Source organism: Pelophylax lessonae (assembly GCF_965119305.1).
Source record: "Pelophylax lessonae genome assembly, chromosome: 2".
NCBI classification, from domain to species: Eukaryota; Metazoa; Chordata; class Amphibia; order Anura; family Ranidae; genus Pelophylax; species Pelophylax lessonae.
Genome location: NC_138769.1, coordinates 388,249,486 through 388,277,331, shown reverse-complemented (window position 1 = coordinate 388,277,331; position 27,846 = coordinate 388,249,486). Strand labels below are relative to the sequence as shown.

Here is a 27,846-nt window from a genome sequence, read left to right as displayed (position 1 = left end):
TGGAGGAGGCATGGTTGAGCAGTGCTGTGGTCTTGCTCCACTCCTCGCACGCTGTACCGATCGCTGTGTACAGCGTGCGAGGAGAAGAGAGAACTGAATCGGACACGTGCCGGTTTGTTGACATCTGAGACGGATGCGATCACGTGGTAAAGGGCCGCTGTCTTTGGCCCTTTACCGCGATCCGTAATGGGCCGTGGAGCATAGACACTTCCGTGTGTTCCCTCCCAGAATAAGTCAACCGATTTATACAACAATAAAAATACCCGATCATATATTGCAGGCATCACTAAATGGCGGCCTATCCGGACCGTAGCTTTCTTCCCCCCATTGTTGCCACAGCATTCACACATAGCAGGTAGAAGGTACAGCATGCTGGGCAAAGGGTGGGACATGCTTTTTGAGTTAAGCCAGGTGTATTGCTAGGATGCGGAGGCAGTCCTAGCAACTAATCACCTGCCTGTTAAAATGAAAATCATATCTTGCCCTCTGTTCGGACATCCTGTGCCTTCTGTTTGCAGTGTAAGGTAGGATTGGAAAGGTGGTAGTAGGATTTTAAGGAAGGAAAGGGGGGCTGTAAAGGGGACCAGTATACAAAAAGAAAAGGGGGATTGTAAAGGGGACTAGGGTGCAAGGAAGAGGGGCTGTGAAGGGGACTGGGGATCCAGGGAGGGAGGTTGTGAAGGTAACTGTGGTGCTAGTAAGAGGGGCTGTAGAGAGGACTGGGGTGCTAGGAAGGGGGGTTGTGAAGGGGGACTGTAAAGGGGACTGGGATAAAAGTGTGGGGGGGGGGGACTGTAAAGGGAACTGAGATGCAAGTAAAGGAGGGTATGTGAGGGGTTTTGGGACACAGTAAAGGAGAAATGGCTGTGAAGAAGACTGAGGGGCAAGTAAAGTGGGACTGTAAAAGGTACTGGGGTGCAAGAAAGGGGGGCTGTGAAGGGACGGATGCATGTAAAGGAAGACTGAGGTGCAAGGAAGGGGGGCTGTGAAGGGAACTGGTATAAAAGGGGGGCTGTGAAAAGGACTGCAGTGCAAGTAAGGGGGCTGCAAGGGGACTGAAGTGCAAAGATGGGGGGGCTGTTAGGGGACTGGAATGCAAGAAAGGGCGCTGATGTAACGGTAGAGGTCTCTGATATAAGGTAGGTGGACAGAGGACATTTAAATAAAGGATGCACTATGAGGGGAAGTATGATGTAAAATAGGGGGACTTGGATGCAAAGGGCGGCTGTGATATAAAGGGGATGTGTTGTAAAGGGGGGTTCTGTAATGTAAATAGGAGGTTCTGCAATGTAAAAGGGGTCGCTGTGGTGTAGAGAGGGGGGGGGCTGTGATGTAAAGGGAAGGGCTGATGTAAAAGGGGAAACTAATGTAAGGGGAAGGGGCCGTGATGTGCATAGTACAAACATGAGACTCGGACCTGCATGAAGATTTTCTGAGCCTGCACTGGCTGTGTCGTCAGCAGACTTCAGCCTGCTGTCTGCTGAAAATGGGTCACAGGAGTGCAAAATGAATGAGACCAGGCCAGGGAAAGATCACGACCATATGATCAACATCTGCCCACATGTCTGAGGTGGCCGCTCCCTCACCCTCCACAGTCCAGTACTCCAGTGAGCGCAGGGAGGCAGAGCAGAGAGCGGGTGACTTAGTCACAAGGAGCTGTGAGAACTGAGCAATCAGCAGTGTTCGATCGCTCGGTTCTCAGTGTTCCAGCCAGCAGGGGACAGATGCAGCATCAGATCCATGCTGCATCCAGCTAGGTAAGTATGATTCTACTAAAAAAAAAAAATTCCCGTAGTTTTAAAACAAGAAAACATTAATCTACCTTCTTTTCTATTTACTAATGCTGGCAACAGGAGGATTACAAATGGTTAATGTTGATTAAGAAAGTTTAATTTCATTTTAATGCAATTCAAATTTCATGTATTGTTAAAACATTAATTGCAATATTTTTTCACAAGTGCCACAATTTTGCAGAGTACTGTGCGTGCTTCTAAAAATATGGAATGCATATTTTTGTTTCACTTCACTTGGCCGCTGTTCTGTTTTGAAATCGGATACATTTTTATATTGAGGCATGTTTTTTACTTTATGAAGCTAATCACATTGTCATAAGTGTGAAATGCTTTTGTTTTGGCAGTTTCATTTTCCAAGAACCCAAGTGCCTCAGCATCACCTGTAAAGGCTATCAGACGGTCCATGCAGTCCCCTCAGAAGCCTGGGCTGGCGCAGAAAGGAAGGAAGCCTTTGCGCGACAAGTCTCTTGAAGAAGCCCCCAGTCCATCAAGAAAAGGCAAGCGTACAAAAACCACCACACTGGCAAGAAATGTGCTAGTCACTGATAACCTTAAAAGGAAGAGGGGATTAAAACCAGGAAGAAAGGTAATTACAAGTCTTTTTTGTTTTTTAGGCTTTTTTTTTTTAAGGCCCCTTTCACACTAGTGCGACTTGTCCCGCGATTTTGGACCGCAAAATCGCATGACAAGTCGTTTTCCATTATTTTCAATGAGCCCCATTCATATCAGTGCATTTTGAAGTCGCACCGACTTCAAAGTAGTTCCTGCACTACTTTGCCACGATTTGATTGCGTTTTGAGCCATAGCCATAGCCATTGCTTTCAAAATCGCGTCAAAATCGTGCCGCAAAATCGCGGTAAAATCGCGTCGCATAAGTGTGGAAGGGGCCTAAAGGATTGATTGTATGGAATAGATTCTGTACAGAACTTTAAAAATGTTTTGCTCTGGCTTTGAAATTATTAATGAACTGTCCGTGGGGGAAAGTAAATTGTTCCATTGTACATTACGTGATTATTTGTTCCATATATAGTTTCCACATGAAGCTGCTAAGTTAAATGTGAGAAAAGTCTCAATGCATATTCTGAATTTTTATGGTGCAGCAGGAAAATACTGTATATTAGGGTTCTTTCTAATTTAAAAAAAAAAAAAGGGTTAATAGTTCACTGTCTTTCAAAATTTAGAGGGGCTGGACTGTGGCAAGTGGGAGTAGAAAATGCCCTATTGTCAGTGAGTAAAAAATGCCCCAGGCTCAATGGTCAGTGAGTAAAAATGCCCCAGGCTCAATAGTCAGTGTGAGTAAAAATGCCCCAGGCTCAATAGTCAGTGTGAGTAAAAATGCCCCAGGCCTAATAGTCAGTGTGCATAAATATTTGCCCCAGGCTTGATAGTCAGTGTGAGTAAAAATGCCCCAGGCTTAATAGTCAGTGTGAGTAAATAATGCCCCGGGCTTAATAGTCAGTGTGAGTAAATAATGCCCCAGGCTTGATAGTAGTCAGTGTGAGTAAAAATGCCCCAGGCTTAATAATCAGTGTGAGTAAAAATGCCCCAGGCTCAATAGTCAGTGTGAGTAAAAATGCCCCAGGCTCAATAGTCAGTGTGAGTAAAAATGCCCCTGGCTTAATAGTCAGTGTGAGTAAAAATGCCCCAGGCTCAATAGTCAGTGTGAGTAAAAATGCCCCAGGCTCAATAGTCAGTGTGAGTAAAAATGCCCCAGGCTCAATAGTCAGTGTGAGTAAATAATGCCCCAGGCTTAATAGTAGTCAGTGTGAGTAAAAATGCCCCAGGCTTAATAATCAGTGTGAGTAAATAATGCCCCAGGCTTAATAGTCAGTGTGAGTAAATAATGCCCCAGGCTTAATAGTAGTCAGTGTGAGTAAAAATGCCCCAGGCTTAATAGTAGTCAGTGTGAGTAAAAATGCCCCAGGCTTAATAGTCAGTGTGAGTAAATAATGCCCCAGGCCTAATAGTCAGTGTGCATAAATAATGCCCCAGGCTTGATAGTCAGTGTGAGTAAAAATGCCCCAGGCTTAATAGTGTGAGTAAATAATGCCCCAGGCTTAATAGTAGTCAGTGTGAGTAAAAATGCCCCAGGCTCAATAGTCAGTGTGAGTAAAAATGCCCCAGGCTTAATAGTCAGTGTGAGTAAATAATGCCCCAGGCCTAATGGTCAGTGTGCATAAATAATGCCACAGGCTTGATAGTCAGTGTGATTAAAAATGCCCCAGGCTCAATAGTCAGTGTGAGTAAAAATGCCCCAGGCTCAATAGTCAGTGTGAGTAAAAATGCCACAGGCTTATTAGTCAGTGTGAGTAAATAATGCCCCGGGCTTAATAGTGTGAGTAAGTAATGTCCCAAGCTTAATAGTCAATGTGAGTAAATAATGCCCCAGGCTCAATAGTCAGTGCGAGTAAAAATGCCCCAGGCTTAATAGTTAGTGTGAGTAAATAATGCTCCAGGATTAGTAGTCCGTGGTATTAAAAAAAAAAAAAAAAAAATGCCCCAGGTTTAAGTTGTCAGTGGGAGTAAAAAATGCCTCAGGGTTAGTGAGCAGGGTTACAAAATGACCTGGCACCTGTGGTTAGTGTGAGGGGTAGTTGGTGACCAGCACATGCCACCTGTGTTTACTGGATACTTGTATGGGTCAATTAAAAAACTGTTAAGTTGTAACAGATGGACAATTCACACTGGTACAGTGACTGGCTCTTTTCCACACTGAATGCCAGTCACCACTAGGACACACAGAAAACAATTGTTTTCTATGTGTCCTGTTGACACTTAAACGTATCCCGGAACTGTGCCGCAGTGATCAGTCATGCTGCATTTTATCACCATGCACTAGACAGGATTGTATGTAACTGTACAACAGTGCAGTGCATGGTGCTGCTGTACAGTGACATGAATGAAGTGTCACTTATGTGCACTTTAAATTAAGTTTTTTTTTTTTTTTTTTTTTTTTTTTAAAAAGCAAAACAAAAAAAACTGCACTGAATTGCACACCACACTGCCCCCTGCTGCCAGAATGGACAGCTGCCACATAGTAAACTGCAGTATACTTGTGTGGCTTCTGTCCATTTATGTGTGAAGGGAACCTTACTATTCATGGTGTTCCAGTGTGTAAACTCAGCATTAAAGGGTGTAGGCCATTTAAATTGGCTGCAAGTGTGAACTACAAAATTTATAAATCATTTATAATTTTATTTAGATTGTTGTGGTTTTTTTATTTTTTTTATTTAGCTTTTAGTGCTGTGAAAGAAAATACTATACATTGCTTTTTGATGTTTCTTTGCAACTTTTTGGCCACCACTTAATGTAGAATTAAATTTTTCCTTTAGCAGAAGGCAGATCATATGTTGGCATTAAGCATTTCTTCCATGCAGTTTGTGTTCTCATATAATGACATGTGCAATTTTCTACCCACAGCTGCAGTGCCTTGCGAAAGTATTCGTCCCCCTTGAACTTTGCGACCTTTTGCCACATTTCAGGCTTCAAACATAAAGATATAAAACTGTCATTTTTTGTGAAGAATCAACAAGTGGGACACAATCATGAAGTGGAACGAAATTTATTGGATATTTCCAACTTTAACAAATAAAAAACTGACAAATTGGGCGTGCAAAATTATTTAGCCCCCTTAAGTTAATACTTTGTAGCGCCAACTTTTGCTGCGATTACAGTTGTAAGTCGCTTGGGGTATGTCTCTATCAGTTTTGCACATCGAGAGACTGAAATTTTTGCCCATTCCTCCTTGCAAAACAGCTCGAGCTCAGTGAGGTTGGATGGAGAGCGTTTGTGAACAGCAGTTTTCAGTTCTTTCCGCAGATTCTCGATTGGATTCAGGTTTGGACTTTGACTTGGCCATTCTAACACCTGGATATGTTTGTGAACCATTCCATTGTAGATTTTGCTTTATGTTTTGGATCATTGTTTTGTTGGAAGACAAATCTCTGTCCCAGTCTCAGGTCTTTTGCAGACTCCATCAGGTTTTCTTCCAGAATGGTCCTGTATTTGGCTCCATCCATCTTCCCATCAATTTTAACCATCTTCCCTGTCCCTGCTGAAGAAAAGCAGGCCCAAACCATGATGCTGCCACCACCATGTTTGACAGTGGGGATGGTGTGTTCAGGGTGATGAGCTGTGTTGCTTTTACGCCAAACATAACGTTTTGCATTGTTTCCAAAAAGTTCGATTTTGGTTTCATCTGACCAGAGCACCTTCTTCCACATGTTTGGTGTGTCTCCCAGGTGGCTTGTGGCAAACTTTAAACAACGCTTTTTTATGGATATCTTTAAGAAATGGCTTTCTTCTTGCTACTCTTCCATAAAGGCCAGATTTGTGCAGTATACAACGGATTGTTGTCCTATGGACAGAGTCTCCCACCTCAGCTGTAGATCTCTGCAGTTCATCCAGAGTAATCATGGGCCTTCTTGGCTGCATCTCTGATCAGTCTTCTCCTTGTGTGAGCTTAAAGTTTAGAGGGACGGCCAGGTCTTCGTAGATTTGCAGTGGTCTGATACTCCTTCCATTTCTATATTATCGCTTGCACAGTGCTCCTTGGGATGTTTTAAAGCTTGGGAAATCTTTTTGTATCCAAATCCGGCTTTAAACTTCTCCACAACAGTATCTCGGACCTGCCTGGTGTGTTCCTTGTTCTTCATGATGCTCTCTGCGCTTTAAACGGACCTCTGAGACTATCACAGTGCAGGTGCATTTATAAGGAGACTTGATTACACACAGGTGGATTCTATTTATCATCATTAGTCATTTAGGTCAACATTGGATCATTCAGAGATCCTCGCTGAACTTCTGGAGAGAGTTTGCTTCACTGAAAGTAAAGGGGCTGAATAATTTTGCACGCCCAATTTTTCAGTTTTATATTTGTTAACAAAGTTTGAAATATCCAATAAATTTCGTTCCACTTCATGATTGTGTCCCACTTGTTGATTCTTCACAAAAAATTACAGTTTTATATCTTTATGTTTGAATCCTGAAATGTGGCAAAAGGTCGCAAAGTTCAAGGGGGCCGAATACTTTCGCAAGGCACTGTATGTTATAAAGACAGTCTTATATTCTATAGACCCTTTTTTTTTTTTTTTTCTTTTTAGAAAGAGAGCCTGCCATTGAATCAAATTCTTCCTGCAACTGAATCTAATGGAGACATCAGTACATCCCAAATGATTAAAGATGCTGTGAGCGTTATTAATTCTTCTATGGCAGTAATTTCAACAGGTATCTATCCCTCAGGTATCGCTTTCTCACTAAGTTATAAAATGTTTCAGGTATCGCTAGAAGGCTGCCAGATTTAAGCACTTCAGTAAAATCCTCTAATAATTTACTGTTGACTAAAATGCCAAGATCTTCATAAGCCCCTGGGTATAGTTTATGGGTGCTATGGAAAAATGACAAAGCATCATTTTTAAAGTGTTTAGACAGTGAAAAGGTTATTTCTCTTACGTCCTCTGACAGTCGCAGCCCGTTCAGATGTCCTTCACTATTTGGTAATGTGCCCTCTCTGCAGGATCAGGCTAGGTAGTGAAAACTTGACACAAAAGAGTTAAACAAAGACACACCTCTTGGGGCTGTCCCTCTCGATTACCCTCAGCTATTCAGTGCTGCTCTTCAGTTTCTTGCTGCCTAGCGTTAGGAGTAGGTCTAGGTTTCCCAGCTGGGACTCATGTCGCAGTTTTTTTTTTTTTTCCTTTGAAAATTTTTTGATTTTATTTTCCTCACTCACGATCGCTAGTTAGTCAGGGGGATCATCCTGGAGAACTACAAGCGACAGCCGGGCTGGGCTTTGCACTTGATAATCTAGATCCTTATGATGTCCCAGCCAGCCTACGAGTGTGCGCAGGTTGTGGTCTGCCCAGGCCTCGCCACGACGGTGCCCCTGTGGATGGGGACGAGCCTGCGGAGAGCTTTCTTCGCCGGGACGTCTCATCTCTGGAACGCCCTGTGTTGCAGTGTCCCCCCTTGGCTGACGGCACCCCCACTCAGGGTGGTAGGTGGTCCATATCGGAGCGGAGCCTGCGGTCTGTGGTATGGTGAGTGATGCTACCCCCTGTGTCCCTGGGACATTCATCTGAGCGGGAGTTATGTGGGCCCACTCCTTGGGTATGTCAGAACATGCGGTCTCTGTAGTGTCCCATCCTGGCCGGTTTGGACGGTCCCTACCTCCCTGCCCCCTTTGGGGGGCGCTCTGCGGTTAACGCTGTGTGGGGGCTTGTTACCTAGTCCTTGGGGCTTTCCTAGTGGGTTCCCGTGGTGGCCAGATCCTGGGTTTCTGACAAATTGGCGCCGTTTGTTTCGGCCGCCATTTTGAGTGAGGGCAGCCTGGCTGACTCCCTGTGAAGGCAGCAGCCATTTTCTTGCTGTATTTTGGCGCCGGTTCCGGCGCCATCTTTGATGTGGGCTGCCGCCTAGTAAGGGCGGCGTCCATTTTCCCAGTGATTTTTTTCCCCATTGATTTGTATTGGCATCCGTTTTTGTGTGGCTCAGGGCACTGTCGGCCTCTAGTGGATGTCACTTCCTTCATCCCTCTTCAGTTACTAGAGGGGTGAGTGTTTTTCACTTTCATATGTCTGTCATTTGGGGGTTTTTAATGCATTTTGGGTGTTTTTTTCCAAAAATCCACTGCTCCCTCAGTTAATCTATCAATGTAAAGGGGAACTCCGGCAGCAGTTGCGGGATCGCAGTGTGGACCGCGAATTCGCAGATTTAAAGGGCCAGTGTCCCTTTTTTGTATTTCTGCCAAAATGAGTCCTAGGTTAACCCTTTCCCCGCTGATCTATTTTTTGCGCTTCCAGAACATGCGGAGCACCTTTCCGCAGCAACTCTACCTGCAGCCATTGCTACAAATGTCACAGTGTACGGTTAAGGACCAGCCTGTCAGTCATCTTCTTCAGAGCCTGATGTGGTTGCCGCGGACAGCGTCCCCCTGAGGGGTTCCAGTCCGCACACTTAGTAGGGGAGGTGGAGGGGTCCTCGTCCGCTGCAGTGCGGGAATGCACTTTGGTTGCTTATTCGCTCTGTCAGAAAAATTTTCACTATTTTAAATTTCAATTTTGCATGATGAGCAGTCAGGTTAGCGGGTTTCCTTCGGGTCCCGCACAGCCCAGAAGTCAGGTCAGGTTTTCCCCTGTCCCGAGGAGTTTCACAACATTGTGAATGTACAGTGGCGCCACGTTAAGCTGACGCTGGCGGTGCCTAAGCGGTTTTTCAAAGCCGTTATCCTTTTGCAAATGGTGTCACCTGGGGTGCACCACACTGTTTGCGGTGGTGCCTGTGGAGGACTCCCCAGTGTTTAATGACCCGATGGATGGGCGTGTGGAGTCGGTTTCCCGCCGTGATTATTTGGTGGCTGGCTCCCCCCTCATGCCTTTGTTCGCTTCCGTGCTGGTTTCACAGATACGGAATGGGCCAAGGTGCTTATACGCAACTTGGTGGCAGAGTCGGCCTCTCTGACTCTTATTGCCCTGGTGGAACGTATGGCCCAAGCCATGGTGCTCCTGTGTGACACGGCCATGGACAAGGCTCCTCTGGTCGCATGGTTATCCGTGGTAGGGGTTGCAATCCGCCGCATGGTTTGGGTTGAGGAGCTGGTCAGCCGACCATGCCTCCATATAGATTGTATATGATATCCCTTATTGGGGAAATGGCTTTTTGTTTTTTGGGGACCCCCTTGTTTGGGGTTGTCAACGGTCTCACAGGGGGTACGAGTACCCTCCTGCCCTGAGCTGCACAGGGTTAATCATCCCGCGCGTGGCTGGGCCCTTCTTTCTAGGCTTATCAGGGGCCCCTTCATGCCTCAAGGGCGCAGGACGAAGGAACATCCTTCAAGGCCTCTGACAGTGACTAGTAACCTTGGTCTGGTAAACCCACAACTGGTAAGTCCGGTGCGGCGGCCCAGTCTTCTTCCGCCTGCCGGGACACCCTCACCCATTTTCCGAGGTGGGGGGACGTCTGTATCTTGTTCAGGAACCCGGGTTGTCCAAAAATCAGGACAAGGGGGTTCACAAACTGATTCGTTCAGAGTACAAGATCGAGATTCGATCTCGCCTCGCAGACAGGATCTTTCCGTCAAATATCTGTCTCCCGGACGTTTAAGAGATCTCAAGGGGACTGTGCAAGATCTTCTTGCCCAAAGAGTTGTTATACCAGTCCTTCAGCGGGACAGGTTTCGCGGGTTCTATTCCAATCTGTTCACAGTGCGTCCGATTCTGGACCTCAAGTCTATGAACCTCTTTGCATGGAATCCATCCGGTCGGTGGTGGCGTCTTTAAATCAAGGATATCTTCTGGCCTCCATCGACTTAAAGGATGCGTATCTGCACGTCCCTGTCTACGAGGATCATCAACGGTTTCTCTGTTTCGTGGTGGCAGAAGACAGTTTTCAATTTGTGGCATTATCCCTTTGGTAAGCTTCGGCTCCCAGGGTATTCACCAAAGTTTTTTGGCCCAAGTACTAGCTTTGCTGCACAAAGGGGGATTGTGGTCCTCGGTTATCTGGACGACCTCCTGTTGAGGGCGAGCTTGTGTGCCACTCTGTCAAGCGATCTGACGGTCACGGTTCAGACGCTCCAGGGGTTCGGATGGACCATCAATTCCCAGAAGTCTGCACTGACCCCGCCAGTCCACCTGAGTTACCTGGGCATGGTCTTGGACTCCGCTCAGACAAAGTGTTTCTCCCGTAGGACAAACTTCAGACTTTACAGGACGAGATCAGGTCCCTCAGGGACGACAATCTCTCCTCCCTACGGATCTGCACGAGGTCCATGGGGCTGATGTTTTCAGCTTTAGAGCCGTCCCGTTTGCACAGTTTCACACAAGGATTCTGCAAGCAGAGATTCTTGCCAGATGGCACAAGGATCCACATTCCCTTGACAGGATGATATGTTTGAGCCGTCTCACGAGGTCGGAGCCTTTGTGACGGCTTCTGTCACCCACTCTGAGCCAGGGCAAGCTTTTTCTGCCCCTGTTGTGGACGATGATCACCACGGATGCCAGCCTGATGGGCTGGGGTGGTGTACTGGGCACCCTGTGTGCCCAGGGGATGTGGTCAACTGAGGAATTCCTCCTTGCGATAAATATTCTGTAGCTAAGTTCTTACAAAAATTCTATTTTTTTCCCCAGGCTTCAGTGAGTAAAATCTAATGATGACCTATATAAGTGCAGGTATAGACACACTTTTTAGGATCAACTTTGCAGGACATCTCAAAGGAATCCAAAGTGACTTTTCTCCCTGCTAACTTCATGGTTACATTTAAACCCTGTGGACAGTACATTCACTTTAGCTAGTTCTGTAATTAGACAACCTTGCAAGACTATGAAAAGTCTCCAATGCAGTACAGTTGAGGCAAGACTGATGAAACTGGACAGAAAAGGAGCAGCTCATGAAAAGTTATCTCTGTGTCGTATCCTCAAATTAGCAAGCTCCATATGTAAGATTCAAAGCACTGTCAAATATAGTAAGGGCCAGTTTACACCACATGCAGTCCAGTGTGTCTTTTTCTGCATCAAAAACGCATGGATAGTAGGTGATATGGTTTTCAATGGCATAGTTCACACCAGTGCGGTCAGTTTCAGTGCATTCCAGTTCCAGAAAAAAATAGAACATACTGCATATTTTCTGCTTTGAACCATACTGAAACGCGCTAAAGCTCATCAATAAAAGCACAGGAACGCACCTAAATGCACTAAAAACGCACTGGAACACATATGCCCTTATTTAAATTGAAGAAAATGAGGGAGAAAACAAAGCCCTGGAACACATCAAAAACACACTTGCATCAGAAATGTGTCAAAAACGTGCATGCAGAAAAGCATCAAGATCACATCCAAACTGTGTTTCTGTGGTGTGAACTTGCCCTAAAGCATTATTGGCTTACAGTGCTGCCCTGTACTCTAAGTCTGAATGTTGGTGTGTAGTCAGTGTTAAAAGGCTAACATAACAGCAGATTGAAAAAGAAAAATATATTTAAAGAAGCCTAGCCAAAGCTGTTTTGGCTGTTCTTTGGGAATAACAGGAGTGCAGTTCGTTCTGCTCTCCTTTGACCTGTTTTCAGCCGACAGTGGGCTAAAGCCTGCTATCTGCTGAGGTCACTCAGCAGGTCCAAGCTCCAGATACCTTGACCAGCAGCTGACTCAGCCTTTTAGCAAGCCCCTGGGAGACTGAGCCAGCTGCTCTGGCCCCTGCCCCCTCCGCAACTTGGCGCTCCAGTGAGTGCTGGAGGGGCAGAGCAGAGAGCCGGTGCCTGATGGTCACCATCTCTCTGCTCACTGAAGGCTGAGAACCGAGTGATTAGTGGCCTTTGATCGCTTGGACCTCAGTCTGAGAAGCAGCAGGGGATAGGATAAATGCTGCATCCACCTAGGTGGATGTTTCTTTTTTTTTTTTTTGAACCCATACTTCTCTTTTTGGCATATAATTTAATCAATTGGAATCTTTTATATCTGCCTACCAGTACACTTAGAAATTGTTCCGAGTGCAGCCAGAGGCAGAAGGGGTTTGGATTGTATGTAGTGGTTTGACTTGGGTCATGGACTGAGAAACTAATATCTTGAAAAAAAGGCAAAATGCAAAACTCCATTAACACTGGCATAGCTTATGTACTAAGCAGTAAGCCAGGAAAAATGTTGGTGTCATGGAATGTTATTTTCATCACCACCATTCTGCTTTGTGAGATTTTATTTTTCTTTATCTTTGTTTTGTGGAAAATTTGAGTGTGAACCAGGCAAGGACTTTAAAGGCACGATTTTATAAAAAACTGTTTATTTAGAAAAATAGTTGGTGGCGGTTCCCCATCCAAGCAGGGTGATCATGCGCGCTTGGACCTATATTTTGTACTGAGTGTTTTTACTATGCGCATAAGTAGCGCTTTATCTGGGGGCTGTTTCTACCTGAATGCTCCTAATTTTGAACTCAGACATTGCAAAGATCAGGCTTCAGGCTTGGCTGGGTCTATGTACCAGCAGGTCCTATAATAAGTCTGTTTTTACAACTCTCTGATACCTGGAATGCAATCGCAATTTGATCACCTTTCTCGTTAACCCATTGTGGTGGGTTCACTAATCTGGCCCACAGCACTACAATAAAGATACAGAGATGTGAATAGCTCCCGATGAAGCTTTATACGTAAAGCGAAACATGTCGAGCATCGTTATTACCCACCATCCATTGTCCTAATATGTAGTAGGATTTTATCCCCCTATTCTGTGTATATCATGATATGTACTTATTGTGTTCTTTTTTGAGATATATGCACTTTCTTTGTTGATTTTAATATATTTTTCTAAATAAACAGTTTTTTATAAAATCATGCCTTTAAAGTCCTTGCCTGGTTCACACTCAAATTTTCTATGATAATTGGGATGTGGCACGTTGTGTAAAACCCCTTGTGGCGATCAGAGTACTGCTATCTGAAGTCGCCGATTTTGTTCAATTGTTTTGTGTTTTTTTTTTTTTTTGCAGTTTGTGTTTATGTAAACAAACATGGCAATTGTGGACCTCATCTAGATAAGAAGAAAGTCTTACAGCTTCCTGATCACTTTGGACCTGGCCCAGTGAATCTAGTGCTGCAGCAGGCAGTGCAAGCCTGTGTAGACTGTGCACACCATTGTAAAGTAGTGTTTGGCTTTCTGAAGTCTGGTCACCATGGAGGAGAGATTATAACTGGTATGTTTGCGTGTTTCTGATTGATGTGTAATGTTTTTAGCCAGCTAGATTTTAATATAGAATCAAAACCTTAGAATATTTGTATACATGGTTGTTATATATTTCTTCTATTTTTTATTCATTAGTGAACTTGAATTTTTATAGCCCGCGGACTGTGCAAGAACTTGTTTTCAGCCATTTTCTATGAAGATTTGATGGATCAGTTTTAAAGAAGTATGTCCAAAGCTCTTTTGGCCATACTTCTCCTGTGGGTCAAAGGGGTCCACTTAGTTCTGCACTTCTGTAACTAGCTGAGATTTAGCTGATGTCAGAGCCATTCTAGGATCTGCAGGGAACTCAAAAATAATGTTGGAATCCGCCCAGATGCCTGACCGGTGTTCTGCCGAAAACTCAACCTCGCCAAAATCTCCAACCACAAGTTGATGTTTTCACAGAACACCGTCAGGGTACAGTATATCACAAAAGTGAGTACACCCCTCAAATTTTTGTAAATATTTTATTATATCCTTTTCATGAGACAACACTGAAAATTACACTTTTCTACAATGTAAAGTAGGGAGTGTACAGCTTGTATAACAGTGTAAATTTGCTGTCCCCTCAAAATAGGCAACAAAAGTGAGTACACCCCTAAGTGAAAATGTCCAAATTGGACCCAAAGTGTCAATATTTTGTGTGGCCACCATTATTTTCCAGCACTGCCTTAATCCCCTTGGGCATTAAGTTCACCAGAGCTTCATAGGCTGCCACTGGAGTCCTCTTCCACTCCTCTATGACAAAATCATGGAGCTGGTGGATGTTAGAGACCTTGTGCTCCTCCACCCTCCTTTTGAGGATGTCCTACAGATGCTAAATAGGGTTAAGGTCTGGAGACATGCTTGGCCAGTACATCACCTTTAACCTCAGCTGCTTTAGCAAGGCAGTGGTCATCTTGGAAGTGTGTTTGGGGTCGTTATTATGTTGGAATACTGCCCTGCGGCCCAGTCTCTGAAGCAAGGGGATCATGCTCTGCTTCAGTATGTCACAGTACATGTTGGCATTCATGGTTCCCTCAATGAACTGTAGCTCCCCAGTTCCAGCAGCACTCATGCAGCCCAGACCTTGACACCACCATGATTGACTGTAGGCAAGACACACTTGTCTTTGTACTCCTCACCTGGTTGCCACCACATACGCTTGACACCATCAGTACATGGTTCCAGTAATCCATGTCCTTAGTCTGCTTGTCTTCAGCAAACTGTTTCCGGGCTTTCTTGGGCATCATCTTTAGAGCAGACTTCCTTCTAGGGCGACAGCCATGCAGACCAGTTTGATGCAGTGTGTAATGTAGGTCTGAGCACTGACAGGCTGACCACCCACCCCTTCAGCCTCTGCAGCAATGCTGGCAGCACTCATACCTCGATTTCCCAAAGACATCCTCTGGATATGATGCTGTGCACTCAACTCCTTTGGTCATCCTTAGGCGAGGCCTTTTCTAAGTGGAACTTGTCGTGTTAAACCGCTGTATGGTCTTGGCCACCATACTGCAGCTCATTTTCAGGGTCTCGGCATTCTTCTTATAGCCTAGGCCAGTGATCTTCAAACTATGGCCCTCCAGCTGTTGCGGAACTACACGTCCCATGAGACATTGTAAAACTCTGACATTCACAGACATGACTAGGCATGATGGGAATTGTAGTTCCTGAACAACTGGAGTGGCATGGTTTGGAGACCCCTGGCCTAGGCCATCTCTATGTAGAGCAGCAATTATTTTTTTCAAATTCACCCCATTCACACCTGAGACCTTGTAACACTAACGAGTCACGTGACACTGGGGAGGGAAATGGGTAATTGGGCCCAATTTGGACACTTTCACTTAGGGGTGTACTCACTTTTATTGCCAGCAATTTAGACATTAATCGCTGCATGTTGAGTTATTTTGAGGGGACAGCAAATTTACACTGTTATAGAAGCTGTACACTCACTACTTTACATTGTAGCAAAGTGTCATTTCTTCAGTGTTGTCACATTAAAATATATAATATTTACAAAAATGTGAGGGGTGTACCTACTTTTGTGAGATACTGTATACACTACGGTACACGATATAATGAGTGGACAGTGTTAGTCTGCCTGCTGCCAACCAACAACTTGGCCGCCAACCAAGGCTACTACAACTTTTGTCTCCTTACTTGGTGTTCTGTCCTCTTAGTGCTTCTGCCCTCTTCACAGTCTGGCGCTCCACTGAGCACTGGAGGGACAGAGCACAGAGCGGTGACTGACAGGGCGGACCCGAGAACTGAGCAATCATCGATCTTTGATCGTTCAGTTCTCGTAGAGCTGACTGGAACATTTAGGGGGGTATGAATATTTGTTTTTTTCTTTTCCTGCACTTCTCTTTGTAGTATAGATACAGAAACTTTCCTTTAGCAAAAAAGAGTTACTTTTGTATAGTGAACATTGCTCCTAAACTTCATGCTTGTATTTTGGTTTTGTATTATAATTATTTATATTTTTTATTTTTATACTATATTTAGCATCTTTTGATGGAGAGAAACACTCTGTTCATCTGCCACCAGTCAACAGTGCATCATTTGTATTGCGATTTTTGGAAAAACTATGTCACAGCTTGCAGTGTGATAACCTGTTCAGTAGCCAGCCGTTCAGCCCATACATGGGTTCATTGCATGGTCCAGCAGACTATGACAGAAATAAAGCTTGCAAAAATCCATTGTCAGGTGAGTACTTTTTTTAAATTTTTTTTTTATTCCTTATTTTACATTTTTACCAAGAACATAAAAAAAAAAAAAAAAAAAGAACATAGGTGTAGCCACAACATGCCATTAAAATGTCATCTAGATACATAAGTCAGAACAGTATAATGTCAGACATTATTACATTATTCATGGCAACTAAGGTTCATGTGTTAACAAAAAATAGAAAATGTATACCAGATAATGTATCTACAGTTGATGAGTAATAGAAGAATTTGCATCTCTTTTTATCATTTTTTAACAGGGTTATAGGAATGCAATAGGTTTAAATAAACTGGAAAAGAAAAAAATTTATTGGCAATAGAATAGGAAGCTGAGTGAAGTTAGGAATGTTGTATAGAAAGATCAAAGGTACAGGTAAAGGATAAGTCCACCATAATACTAAAATCCCTGCATCTATAGACCTCCATGATCTAACATTAACCTATCCAGCCCTGTAAAGAAGAAATCAGTATACTTACCTTTTTTGAAGCTGATCCGACCCACTCCCACGCTGAGCTGTCAGCCGCGGCTTCGCTTTGGAGGCGGGTGCAGAGAACACAGCCGACAACGGAAGCCCCATAGTAAGTCTAAGACGAAAAAAAAGGTATGTATACTGATTTCGTCTTTACAAGGCTAGATAGGTTAATGTTAGATTGTGGAGATCTATAGATGCAGGGATTTTAGATTTAGGGTAGACTTTTACTTTAATATGAAATGAGTTTCAAATCTGGTTGGCGGGGGAGTTAGGGCAGAGACATAACTCATTTTATTACATGGCTAAAAGATGTGCAGCAGTGTGGCTTAGGCATGTGTACACTGCTTGCGCATGCGAGGAATCTAGGGGTAGATTTTGTGCGAGACTGTCAGTACCTTGTATTGCTTGGTCAGTATCTTAGTCTTAATCTTGGTACTTACTAGATGTGGAAGAGACATGAGAGAAGTGTAAGTAGTTGTCTCTTTGTTCAGGTGATGGCAAGGCATCTAGGTCTTTCTCCCATTTGAGAAAATAAGGGAAGGTAAAAAGTAATTATTTAAATGGCAGCATTTGCTGTAGCAAGATCCTTCATGTTAGAGAGTAGTATAAAAGATAAATTGGGGATTTGCTGAAGCCACCTATTGTCTATTGGGGGTTTATGATTAATTGCATTTCTGATACTTTTTACTGATATTTTTGAGTTGTGTGTCGTTGGTAAAATCAGAAAGCACTGTTTTTTAGAAATCAAATAAATTGTCTGCCAGACCAGGTGCAAAATTGGTAGAGTTTTCATAAGTCTGTTATCAGAATGTACTTTAGGCAGTATAGGATGCTTGTATGAAATTCTTAGATTGATTTGAACCCAGACGAATTGTAAAGATTCCCTGTGCGTCACTTTCAGGGAGGGCATTGGTATCGAGATTAGAGAAGTTTGGAAAACTTTTAGCACCCTGAGCACAACATTCCTTTCAGGGACAGCATTTCTCCAAAACTAGGTATACATATATGCCATCACTGGTAATGTGGTAGCGAAAAGGGAAATTGGCTTGATCTTGTCAATTGTGGGGGTAATATTAGTCCCTAGATAGGTAATTTTGAGTGGTACCCCAGTTAAAGGTAAACCTCCAGCTGAGATTGGCAATTCTAGTAGGTTAGAGTGAGATGTTAAGGGCTTCCCATTTGTGGAAATTCGTTTTAAAAATGTGATATTTCTCCATATTTAATTGCCCTGTGAAAGGGTTGACTCCGGTGAAGTAGCTTGTATAGGAAGGCCTGTGATGCCTGCATTTTTGTTGGTTTATGCCACAGCAAAGGATCCAGTGTATGGATAAAAAAAATAAAACATTACCATACGTGATCTCCCCCCTCACTCCCCAACCAAGTATGCCTAAAAGTGGCCTTTATACATTAGAGCAGACACATGACGGTCTTCTGAGCATGGGCCAAATGGATTCTTGGGGTGTTATCTATAGTCTCTCTGAATGGCATAAAACGTACCTAATCTGAATGAGTGATGGGTTGTAAAGGGGTAACTGCGTGGAGAAGATTTTAGTGATTTTCTAGATTGGTGGTGGAGAGAGATTGGTTGGTAGTTCTCAAATAGGGTGAAATCCTTTCTTTCAGAATCACATGTATATGGGCACTTAGTGTCATCTGCAACAAAGAGTTCATCAGTCGTTAAGGGAGTGTTCAGAGATTTGGCTTTGGGTAAATATCCTTGGATTTTGGGGCAAGTTGTATAGATTTGAGTATAATCTTTAATGCATGTCACCATATCTGCAGAGGAATGTCATTTTCTTTATCGTACATCACGGGACACAGAGCAGGTAATAATGAATAACTAGGTTATATGCTACCTTTAGGTGAATGGAGACTGGCAACCAATAGACAGGAAGTTCCTCCCATATAACCCCTCCCATACAGGAAGAACCCCCAGTTTTTTTCGCCAGTGTCTTGAAGGTGGTGGTCATGGCTGTTAAAGCTCTTCAATCCTAACTAAGAATGATGTCCCAGTTTAGGGGGCGATTCTGATCGGATCCATTCGAATAGCTGAGCGTTAAAAGGATGGTACCCGAGCCTCGGCTAAGAAGACCTAAAGTTTTGCCTGTAATGTGACCATCTGGGCGCTGGACCCTGATAAATGGAACCCTGGTTATTTATTATCCCAAGGAGTTTGCCAGCAGGGTGTTCTACATGTCCAAGGGTGTGGACCCCATTAAAAAGGGGGACCTGGTCCTTGAAGGTCCAATGACTGACAAAGCCCGCCGTGATGGGTGAAGTTTGGGTCCTTTAAGGATCCTGCGGTGGGACTGGTAATTCTTTTCCCCTCTCTTTAAAAAAAAAAAAAAAAGAAAATGAGATCTGTCATTCTGGTCTTTCTCCCAGTGGCCACTGGGGGCAGTGTACGGTTCATGGGAAAAGCACACAGTTGGAGGGAAGGCGCTGACAGGAGCAGGCTACTTATTGGGTGGTATCCACTTGATCAGTGCCCTAACCAGTGAGCACTAGGAGACTGAATCATAAAAACCACAGTTTATTGAAGTCCAGTAGTGACATCTAAAATAATACAGCCGGATCAAGCAAATAAAAAACACAAAATGTCAACAAGGTACAAGCAAAGATCCACTGTTGTAAAGGCAGGATGTAGGGTACCTTTTAAGAAGGGGGAGCCATAATCCGTCCGTCCTCCACAATGGAGTCTGCGCTGGAGCCTATGAGAAATGGCAGGCAGGAGAGTGTGTGTTCCTGTAACGAGGGAGAGAGGCAGGTGTCAGGTGCCGCTAGATGGGGTAGAAGGGCAGCCTCACAGGGTGGCCGGAATAGATGAGCTGGTGTTGCAGCGAGCCTTGGCCGAGGGGAGCTGCTGTCTGGTCACTATCCACTTGTCCTGCGCTCGGTGATGACGTCCTCACCGTGCTCTGGCTCCAGGCATCGGAGGGAGGGGGAAGCGGCATGGAGAAGAGAGAGAGCGTGTCCGAGGTCGGCCTGTTGCTATGGCTACATGTTTCGCTCCAATGAGCTTTGTCAAGCCTCTTGAGGCTTGAGTCGCAGCGTACCTCTTTTGGCTGGCAGCACCCCCACTCAGGGTGGGAGGCAAGCTGCTTCGGAGCGGAGCCCACACGGTCAATGGTATGGTGAGTGATGCAATGCCCCCCGTGTCCATGAAACAGCCCTGTGAGGGGGAGATGTGGGCCCACTCCTGGGGATAATAGGGCCATGTTTCTCTGAAAGATCCCCCAGGCCTATCAGGACAGGCCCTGCCCTCCCTGCTCCTCCTGGGGGCTCCATAGTCGGCTTCTGATGCTTGGGGGGGGGGGTGCGTTTTAATGAATGTCACTTTGTCCTGGGGGTCCCTTTATTGTTCTCATCCTCGCTCCTTCTCTGTGGCGAAGGTCTTGGCCTTCCTGCAGAAGGGCGTGGGTCAGCGTCTGGCGCTGACTATGGTCAAGGGTCAGTTGTCGGCTTTGGCCATCTTTTTTTCAACGACCTTTGGCATCGCATTTCTTGGTCCGTACCTTCGTTTTTAGGGGTGCGGCATTTGACTCCCCCGAGGAGTGCTCCCTTGCCTCCCTGGGATCTGAATTTGGTTTTGTCTGTGTTACAACAGCCTCCCTTCAAGAACATCAGACATATTCCTCTGTCTGGGTTGTCCCAAAAAGTTGCCTTTCTGGTGACTATCACGTCGGCTCGCAGAGGGTCTGAGTTGGCAGACTTGTCTTGCCGCTCTCCTTCTCTGGTACTTCGTAGAGATAAGGTGGATCTGCGACCGAATCAGTCTTTTTCTTCCCAAGGTGGTTTCTTCGTTTCACCTCAATGTAGATATTGTGTTGCCGTCACTGTGTGCGCGGCCTGAGCATCCTAAGGTATTTGCCTTGCATTCCCGGGATGTGGTCCGGGGTGGTCAAGATCTACCTGTCCGCCACGGAGTCTGTTCGATAGTCTGATTCTCTCTTTGTTCCACCTGAGGGACCTCGGAAGGGATCTGCCGCCTTTGCGGCGACTATTTCTGAGTGGATCATTCAGACGATTGTTCGGGCCTAATCCATTAGAGGTCGGATTCCTCCTTTTCCGGTAAAGGCCTATTCTACTCGAGCCGATAGTACCTCTTGGGTTTTTCGCCATCGGGCTTCGGTGGCTCAGGTGTGCAAGGCGGCGACTTAGTCGTCCATGCACACTTTCACAATGTTTTACAAACTTGATGTTTTGGCATCTTTGCATGCTTCCTTTTGGCCGCATAGTTTTGAGTGCGGCGGTTGTTTTCAGGGGACATTGTTTTTACTGTCCCTCCTTCTTGGGGTGTTTTTTTGTTTGTTCTGGGTTTGTTTCCAGTTTTTTCCCGTGGGCTCAGGTTGTTACTGGCCCGGCTGTTGCGTTACCTTCTGAGTTGGTTTCGTTGTTTTCCCACCCCTCATACCTTCACTGCTTTGGGACGTCCCATTAGTGAAGGCTAATACCATGGGGCGGCGACTGTCGGAGGACGCAAGAGAAAATATAATTTTTGTAAGAACTTACCGTAAAATTATTTTCTCTGAGTCCTCTGACAGTCGCTGCCCCCTTCTGTTTATCTTGGATCTGGGTGTTGTTGCCTTCCGGTACTGCTTGCTACAAACTGAGGTAATATCAGATTGGGTTCAGTATAATGGCTGAGGGAGGGATGGCCCCCTAGTGGCGGGCCGAGGTATACATTTTTTTGTATTAACCTGATCAATTATCTGCCTAGCCTTGCTCCTGCAGAGGGCGCAATTACCCTATTAGTGAAGGCTAATACCATCAGGCGGTGACTGTCAGAGGACTCGGAGAAAATAATTTTAAGGTAAGTTCTTACAAAAATTAAATTTTTTTCACATTCTGCTATGACATTCTCAAAAAAAATAAAAATTAAAAACCAATTTTTTTTTAACGTTTTAGGCCAATTTGTTTTCTGCTACATATTTTTGGTTAAAAAAAATCGCAATAAGCTTACTTTGATTGGTTTGGGGAAAAGTTATCGCGTCTACTAACTACTGGAAAGATTTGTAATTTTTTTTTTTTTACACTAGTAATGGCGGTGATCTGTGATTTTTTGTGGGACTGCGACATTGCGGTGGATAGATCGGACCCCTAACTGACATTTTTGACACTTTTGGTGGTACCAGTGACATTACTACGGTAATCGGTGCTAAAAATATGCACGGATACTGTAATAATGACACTGGCAGGGATGGGGTTAACCCTATGGGTGATCAATGCGTTATATGTGAGCCTAGGAGAATGATTCTAACTGTGGGGGGGCGTGGCTTGTGAATTGACCATAGAGACATGTGATCCTATAAAGAAGGACAACATGAGCTCTGTGATCATTTCAGGGAGAAGAATGGTCGTCTGGGTTACAACAGCTGACGTCGTCTCTCAGCAGAGAGCAATCGTGGGTGTCAGACGGCAGTCGGATTCGCCTGACCCGTGCATCAGCTTCCCCGCTGCCGAGTGGGGGCTGGAGCACGGCGCATGCTCACCCCCTAGCTTCCTGCATGTGACCGATGTAGGTCTACGTCGGTTTGTGCACATGAGCCACCCTGCTGCAGTAAAACTGCGGTGGGTGGTTGGGAAGTGGTTAATCCAGGGGGCTTGTACAACTGTCTGTCGATACACCCCTGCACGGGTGTCAGTGCACTTTAAGGAGTTATGTCTCCAGAATAGCGTGCATTTGGTCTGCAAGAACTTATTTTTAGGATGTTTTTAAAGCAGCATATTAAGGCTGTATTGGAGCCTATATGCTTGGCATATCCTGGAAAATCAGTTGGGGCCAAATGCAGTTGAGCTGGTGCAGCATAGTAAACATGTTAATGCCTGCTTACTTGCATAAAACACATGCTCGCTTACTTGCATAAAACACATGCCCGCTTACTTGCATAAAACACATGCCCGCTTACTTGCATAAAACACATGCCCGCTTACTTGCATAAAACACATGCCTGCTTAGTTGCCTAAAACACATGCCTGCTTAGTTGCCTAAAACACATGCCTGCTTAGTTGCCTAAAACACATGCCTGCTTAGTTGCATAAAACACATGCCTGCTTAGTTGCATAAAACACATGCCTGCTTAGTTGCATAAAACACATGCCTGCTTAGTTGCATAAAGCACATGCCTGCTTAGTTGCCTAAAACACATGCCTGCTTAGTGGCATAAAACACATGCCTGCTTAGTGGCATAAAACACATGCCTGCTTAGTGGCATAAAACACATGCCTGCTTAGTGGCATAAAACGCATGCCTGCTTAGTTGCATAAAACACATGCCTGCTTAGTGGCATAAAACACATGCCTGCTTAGTTGCATAAAACACATGCCTGCTTAGTTGCATAAAACACATGCCTGCTTAGTTGCATAAAACACATGCCTGCTTAGTTGCAAAAAAAACATGCCTGCTTACTTGCATAAAACACCTGCCTACTTACTTGCATAGGTGCGTGTTTGCATGGGCACGTGCTTACATGATCTCATGCTTACTTACATGTTGCATAAACTTGTATAAATGCATGGACACGTATTTGCAAGAACTCATGCTTAATTACGTACATGTTTGCATAAACTCATATTGCATAAATGCATGGACGCGTGTTTTCATGTTTGCGTAAACGTGTTTGCATAGACGCATGTTGCATAAACGCATGCTTGCTAATTGCGTGTATGCATGTTTGCATGGGTACGCATGTTTACGGGAACACCTGTTTGCATAAACGCATATTTGCATAAAACACATGCTTGCATGCTTCCATAAATGCATGCTTCCATAAACGCATGTTGCATAAAAGCATATATACTTTATTGCCTTGAACTGCATCCATATATGCCTAATTGCCTTGACCCTTAGGGATCCAGCAGATAAAAAGTTGGAATCCTTAAAGCTTCCTTTGCCGTTGCTGGCTCTGCTACTCAACCGGCTATAGCGGCTGTAGGGGTTTGCCAATCCTTAAAGCAGTGTTTCCCAATGCCGGTCCTCAGGGCACACTAAGAGGCCAGATTTGAAGTATTACCTTGGGGAGATGCAGACTAGAATACCGCAATCACTGAGCAGCAAATTATATTACCTGTGATGTATTTCAGTTTTCTTGCAAACCTGGCCTGTTAGTGTGCCCTGAGGACTGGAGTTAAGAAACACTGCCTTAAAGGATCACTTTTAAAGGGTGACTAGAAGTCTGTCTATTCAGGGGAAATCTTCTGAAGATTTGGCGGAGTTTCCTCGCATCTTGTGTTTTGCGGTAGATGCCCTTAAGGATTTTATCCAACAGATTTTCCGATTTCTTCGCTCTGTTCATATGTGCAGTTTTATGGCTTAAGAATTGGTTAGCAGAATTACCTTTTAAGAAACTGACAGCTTTTCCTTTCCATGGGGAACGTCTCTTTGGTGAGGATCTGGATAAATACATCCAGTAGATTTTAGGTTGAAAAAGCGCATTTTTGCTGATAAGAGGGATTAAACAGCCATCTTTTAAAGCTCCAAGTGTTACGGTACCTCCTAACATGTCAGCTTCTAGGCAGTTCCGACGAATTCAGCTGTCAGGGTTTAGAAGACGTCAAAATCAAGGTCAGAAAAAAACCCTGGGTCCAAAGGCCCATTTAAATCAGGTTTCAAATTTGCCTTATAAGGGGGCACCCCCACTTATTTGGGTGGGGGGAAGGCTCCTACAATTCTCAGAAACTTGGGGAGGAGTGGAGCAGGACAGGTGGGTCTTGTCCACAGTGGCACAGGGCTACATGATAGAGTTCTGAGAGTCTCCTAGACCCTCTCGGTTTCTGGATTCAAATATCCCTGTTTGCCCAGTAAAAAGGAAGTCCTTGTTCCAGGCCCTGGAACATTTGTGGGTATAGGGCGTGATTGTGGAGGTTCCAACTAGCGAAAGGTTCACAGGTTTTTACTCCAATCTCTTTACAGTGCCAAAAACCAAACGGCGAGGTAAGAACCATTCTAGATCTCACAGCTCTGAACCAGTATCTGACCGTTCGGTCTTTTCGCATGGAATCCATCCGCTCTGTGGTAACCTGTCTAGGAAGATGAGATTTTCTGGCTTCCATAGATATCATGGATGCATACCTTCATGTACCAATTTTTCAGGCTCCCCCAGAGGTTCTGCGGTTTGCAGCAGGACAGTGCCATTTCCAGTTTGTAGCTCTACTGTGCGGTCTGGCAACAGCTCCCCGGGTGTTTACAAAAATCATTGCTCCGGTGTAAGCCTTTCTAAGGCCCCAAGGCTTGTCTGTCATGGGTTACCTGGGTGACCTACTGCTAAAGAATCGTTTAAGTTTAGGACTAATGCAAGATGTGTCCCTAACAATCCAGTGCCTAGAGGATTTGGGTTGGATTATCAATCTAGAGAAATCGACCTTAAAGCCTGTTCAAGTCTTGGGATATCTGGGTCTGGTTTTCGACACAGTTCAGGCAAAAACATTTTTGCCGTCAAAAAAGGTTGTAGCCCTAAGAAGTCTGGTTCGGTTCGTAGGGAGGAAAAAAGTTTCCCTCCATACGACTATGCATGATTCTATTGGGCAAAGTGGTGGCCTCTTTCGAGGCAGTCCCTTATGCTCAATTCCACTCCAGACTCTTTCAGAACAGTATTCTCTCTGCTTGGAGCCTATGTCTCTTGCTCCAGGGGTCAGGCAGGATCTGTCTTGGTGGATGGTTCTCATCAACCTAAGCAAAGGAAAATCCTTTTTTGCCAGTAACCTGAAAGGTTGTAACCAGACGCCAGCCTGATCGGCTGGGGGGCTGTCTTCGAGGGTCTTTCTGTCCAGGGGACTTGATCTTGGGTAGTGAGACTCTTGCCCATCAACATCTTGGAAACCAGGGCAGCCCGTTTGGCGATGTGTAATTGGACAACCAGGTTGTGGGGGTGTCCTGTCAGGATTAAATTGAACAATGTGACCCTGGTGGCTTATATCAACCATCACTGGGGCACCAGGAACCAATTGGTTTAGAAAGAGGTGAACCACATACTGACATGAGCAGAGAGGTATGTTCCATGTTTGTCAGAAGTATTCATCTTGGGTGTGGACAATTGGCAGGCAGACTTTCTAAGTCGCCAGCAATTGTGTCCAGGGGAATGGTCCTTACATCTTGAAGTGTTTCAGCTGATCTGTCAACGTTGGGGTACCCCCGACGTAGATCTATTGGCATCCAGGTTCAACAACAAGCGTGACAATTTTGTGTCCAGAACCATGGATCCGATTGCTATCGGAACAGATGCCTTAGTGACCCCTTGGTCACAATTGAGCCTGATGTATGCATTTCCTCTGATCCAACGTCTGCCACAGTTGTTGAGCAGAATTCAGGTGGAAGGGAAGCCAGTGAATCCTGGTGGCTCCAGCGTGGCCCAGGAGGCCTTGGTTCGCAGAGGTTGTGAGGATAGCCGCGGGGGAGCCATGGTTGCTTCCAGATCTGCTCTCCCAAGGCCCCATATTCCATCTGCTTTACGGTTGCTGAATTTGACGGCCTGGCTATTGAAACCAGAATATTGAAGGATCGGGGGATCTCTGGTTCGGTTTTGGCTACATTGATGCCAGAAAACCCGTCTCTAGAGAATTTTTTATAGAGTTTAGAAATCATATATCTCTTGGTGGGAATCCAAGAACTGGCATCCTAGTAAGTATGTCATTGGTAGAATTCTTTCTTTTCTTCAGGAAGGGGTGCTCTTAAAGTTGGCATTAGGGACTGTTAAAGGTCAAGTCTCAGCCTTGTCAGTTTTTTCCAGAGACCTTTAGCGATGCACTCTTTGCGGACATTTATGCAAGGTTTGATCCGCATGGTTCCGCCAATTAAGCCACCCCTGTGTCCTTGGGATCTGAATCTTGTACTCTTGGCACTGCAGAGGCAGCCCTTTGAACCTATCAGGCAGATTCCCTTGCTATTATTGGTAAGGAAATTGGTCTTTTTGGTTGCTATAACCTCGGCCAGGAGGGTCTCAGAGTTAGCGGCTCTTTCCTGTAAAGAGCCATTTTTGATCCTTCATCAGGATAAAGTGGCCTTTCTGCCTCACCCATCCTTTTTGCATAAAGTAGAATCAGGTTTTCACCTAAACCAGGATATATTTCTGCCTTCCTTTTTTCCAAATCCTCAGACTCCAGGCGAAAGATTGTTGAATTCATTAGATGTGGTTTGTGCAGTTAAAGTCTATTTGATGACATCTGCACTAATCCATAGTACCGATGCCTTATTTTATATTGCCAGAAGGGCCTAGGAAAGGCCAAGCGGCAACTACTTCCACTATCTCTAGGTGGATTCGTCAAGTCATTGTTCAAGCTTATGGCTTAAAGGGTAAGATTCCACCTTTTAAGTTAAAAGCACATTCTACCAGGAGGGTATGTGCTTCTTGCGCAGTGCATCATCAAGTATCCATGGCTCAGATTTGCAAAGCTACTTGGTTTTCAGTTCATACATTCACAAGGTTTTATCAAGTGGATGTTAGAGCCCGAGAAGGGGCTCAGTTTGGTATTGGCATGTTGCAAGCAGTACTATAAGTTCCTATTGTTCTTTGCCCAGGGGCAGTTATGGGATTCTGTGTCCCCTGCCCTCAAGGACATTGCTTTAGGACATCCCAGATAGTCATCATTACATGCTCTGTGTCCCGTGATGTACAATAAAGAAAAGAAAGAAAATAAAATAGGATTTTTCCTACAGCTTACCTGTAAAATCCTATTCTTGGAGTACATCACGGGACACAGAGGTCCCTCCCCTCTTTTTCTGGGATCTGCATTGCTTGCTTCTTCCTGTATGGGAGGGGTTATATGGGAGGAACTTCCTGTCTATTGGTTGCCAGTGTCCATTCACCTAAAGGTAGTGTATAACCCAGATAGTCATGATTATCTGCTCTGGTTTGGTGGTGAATTGGCGCAAGAAGAGGTCTCAAAAAAAAAAAAAAAGTCTGGTCCTGGGGACCCGGGGGAGGGGGAGAAGGGAAACACCAGGGATGGGGGGACCCCCAAACAGTTCAGGGGGTAGCTGTCCACTGTAGCGGCTGCCGGCGGAAGAGACAGAAGAGATCTCTGGGGGGAGACAAGAGGGAAGACAGCGCAGCGCCTTCTAAGTGCAGCAAGACATTTATTGAAGTATGTGCAGCAGTATTACACTCACATTTAGTCGGTGAATAAGATGCAGTTAGTCAAGTAATGTTGATCATCAGGAGCATCACTGGAGCGGGTCCTGGTG

The 27,846-nt window shown here is 44.9% G+C and overlaps 1 protein-coding gene across 1 annotated transcript in view; it reads left to right on the top strand.

Moving 5' to 3' along the window:
- Positions 1–27,846, top strand: part of SCML2 (Scm polycomb group protein like 2) — a 277,149-nt gene that overhangs the window by 175,712 nt on the left and 73,591 nt on the right. The window contains exons 7-10 of the mRNA XM_082245590.1: positions 2,138–2,379; positions 6,896–7,019; positions 13,257–13,460; positions 15,974–16,174. Of these exons, the coding sequence (XP_082101716.1) occupies positions 2,138–2,379; positions 6,896–7,019; positions 13,257–13,460; positions 15,974–16,174 (771 nt within the window). The remainder of the gene's footprint in view (positions 1–2,137; positions 2,380–6,895; positions 7,020–13,256; positions 13,461–15,973; positions 16,175–27,846) is intronic.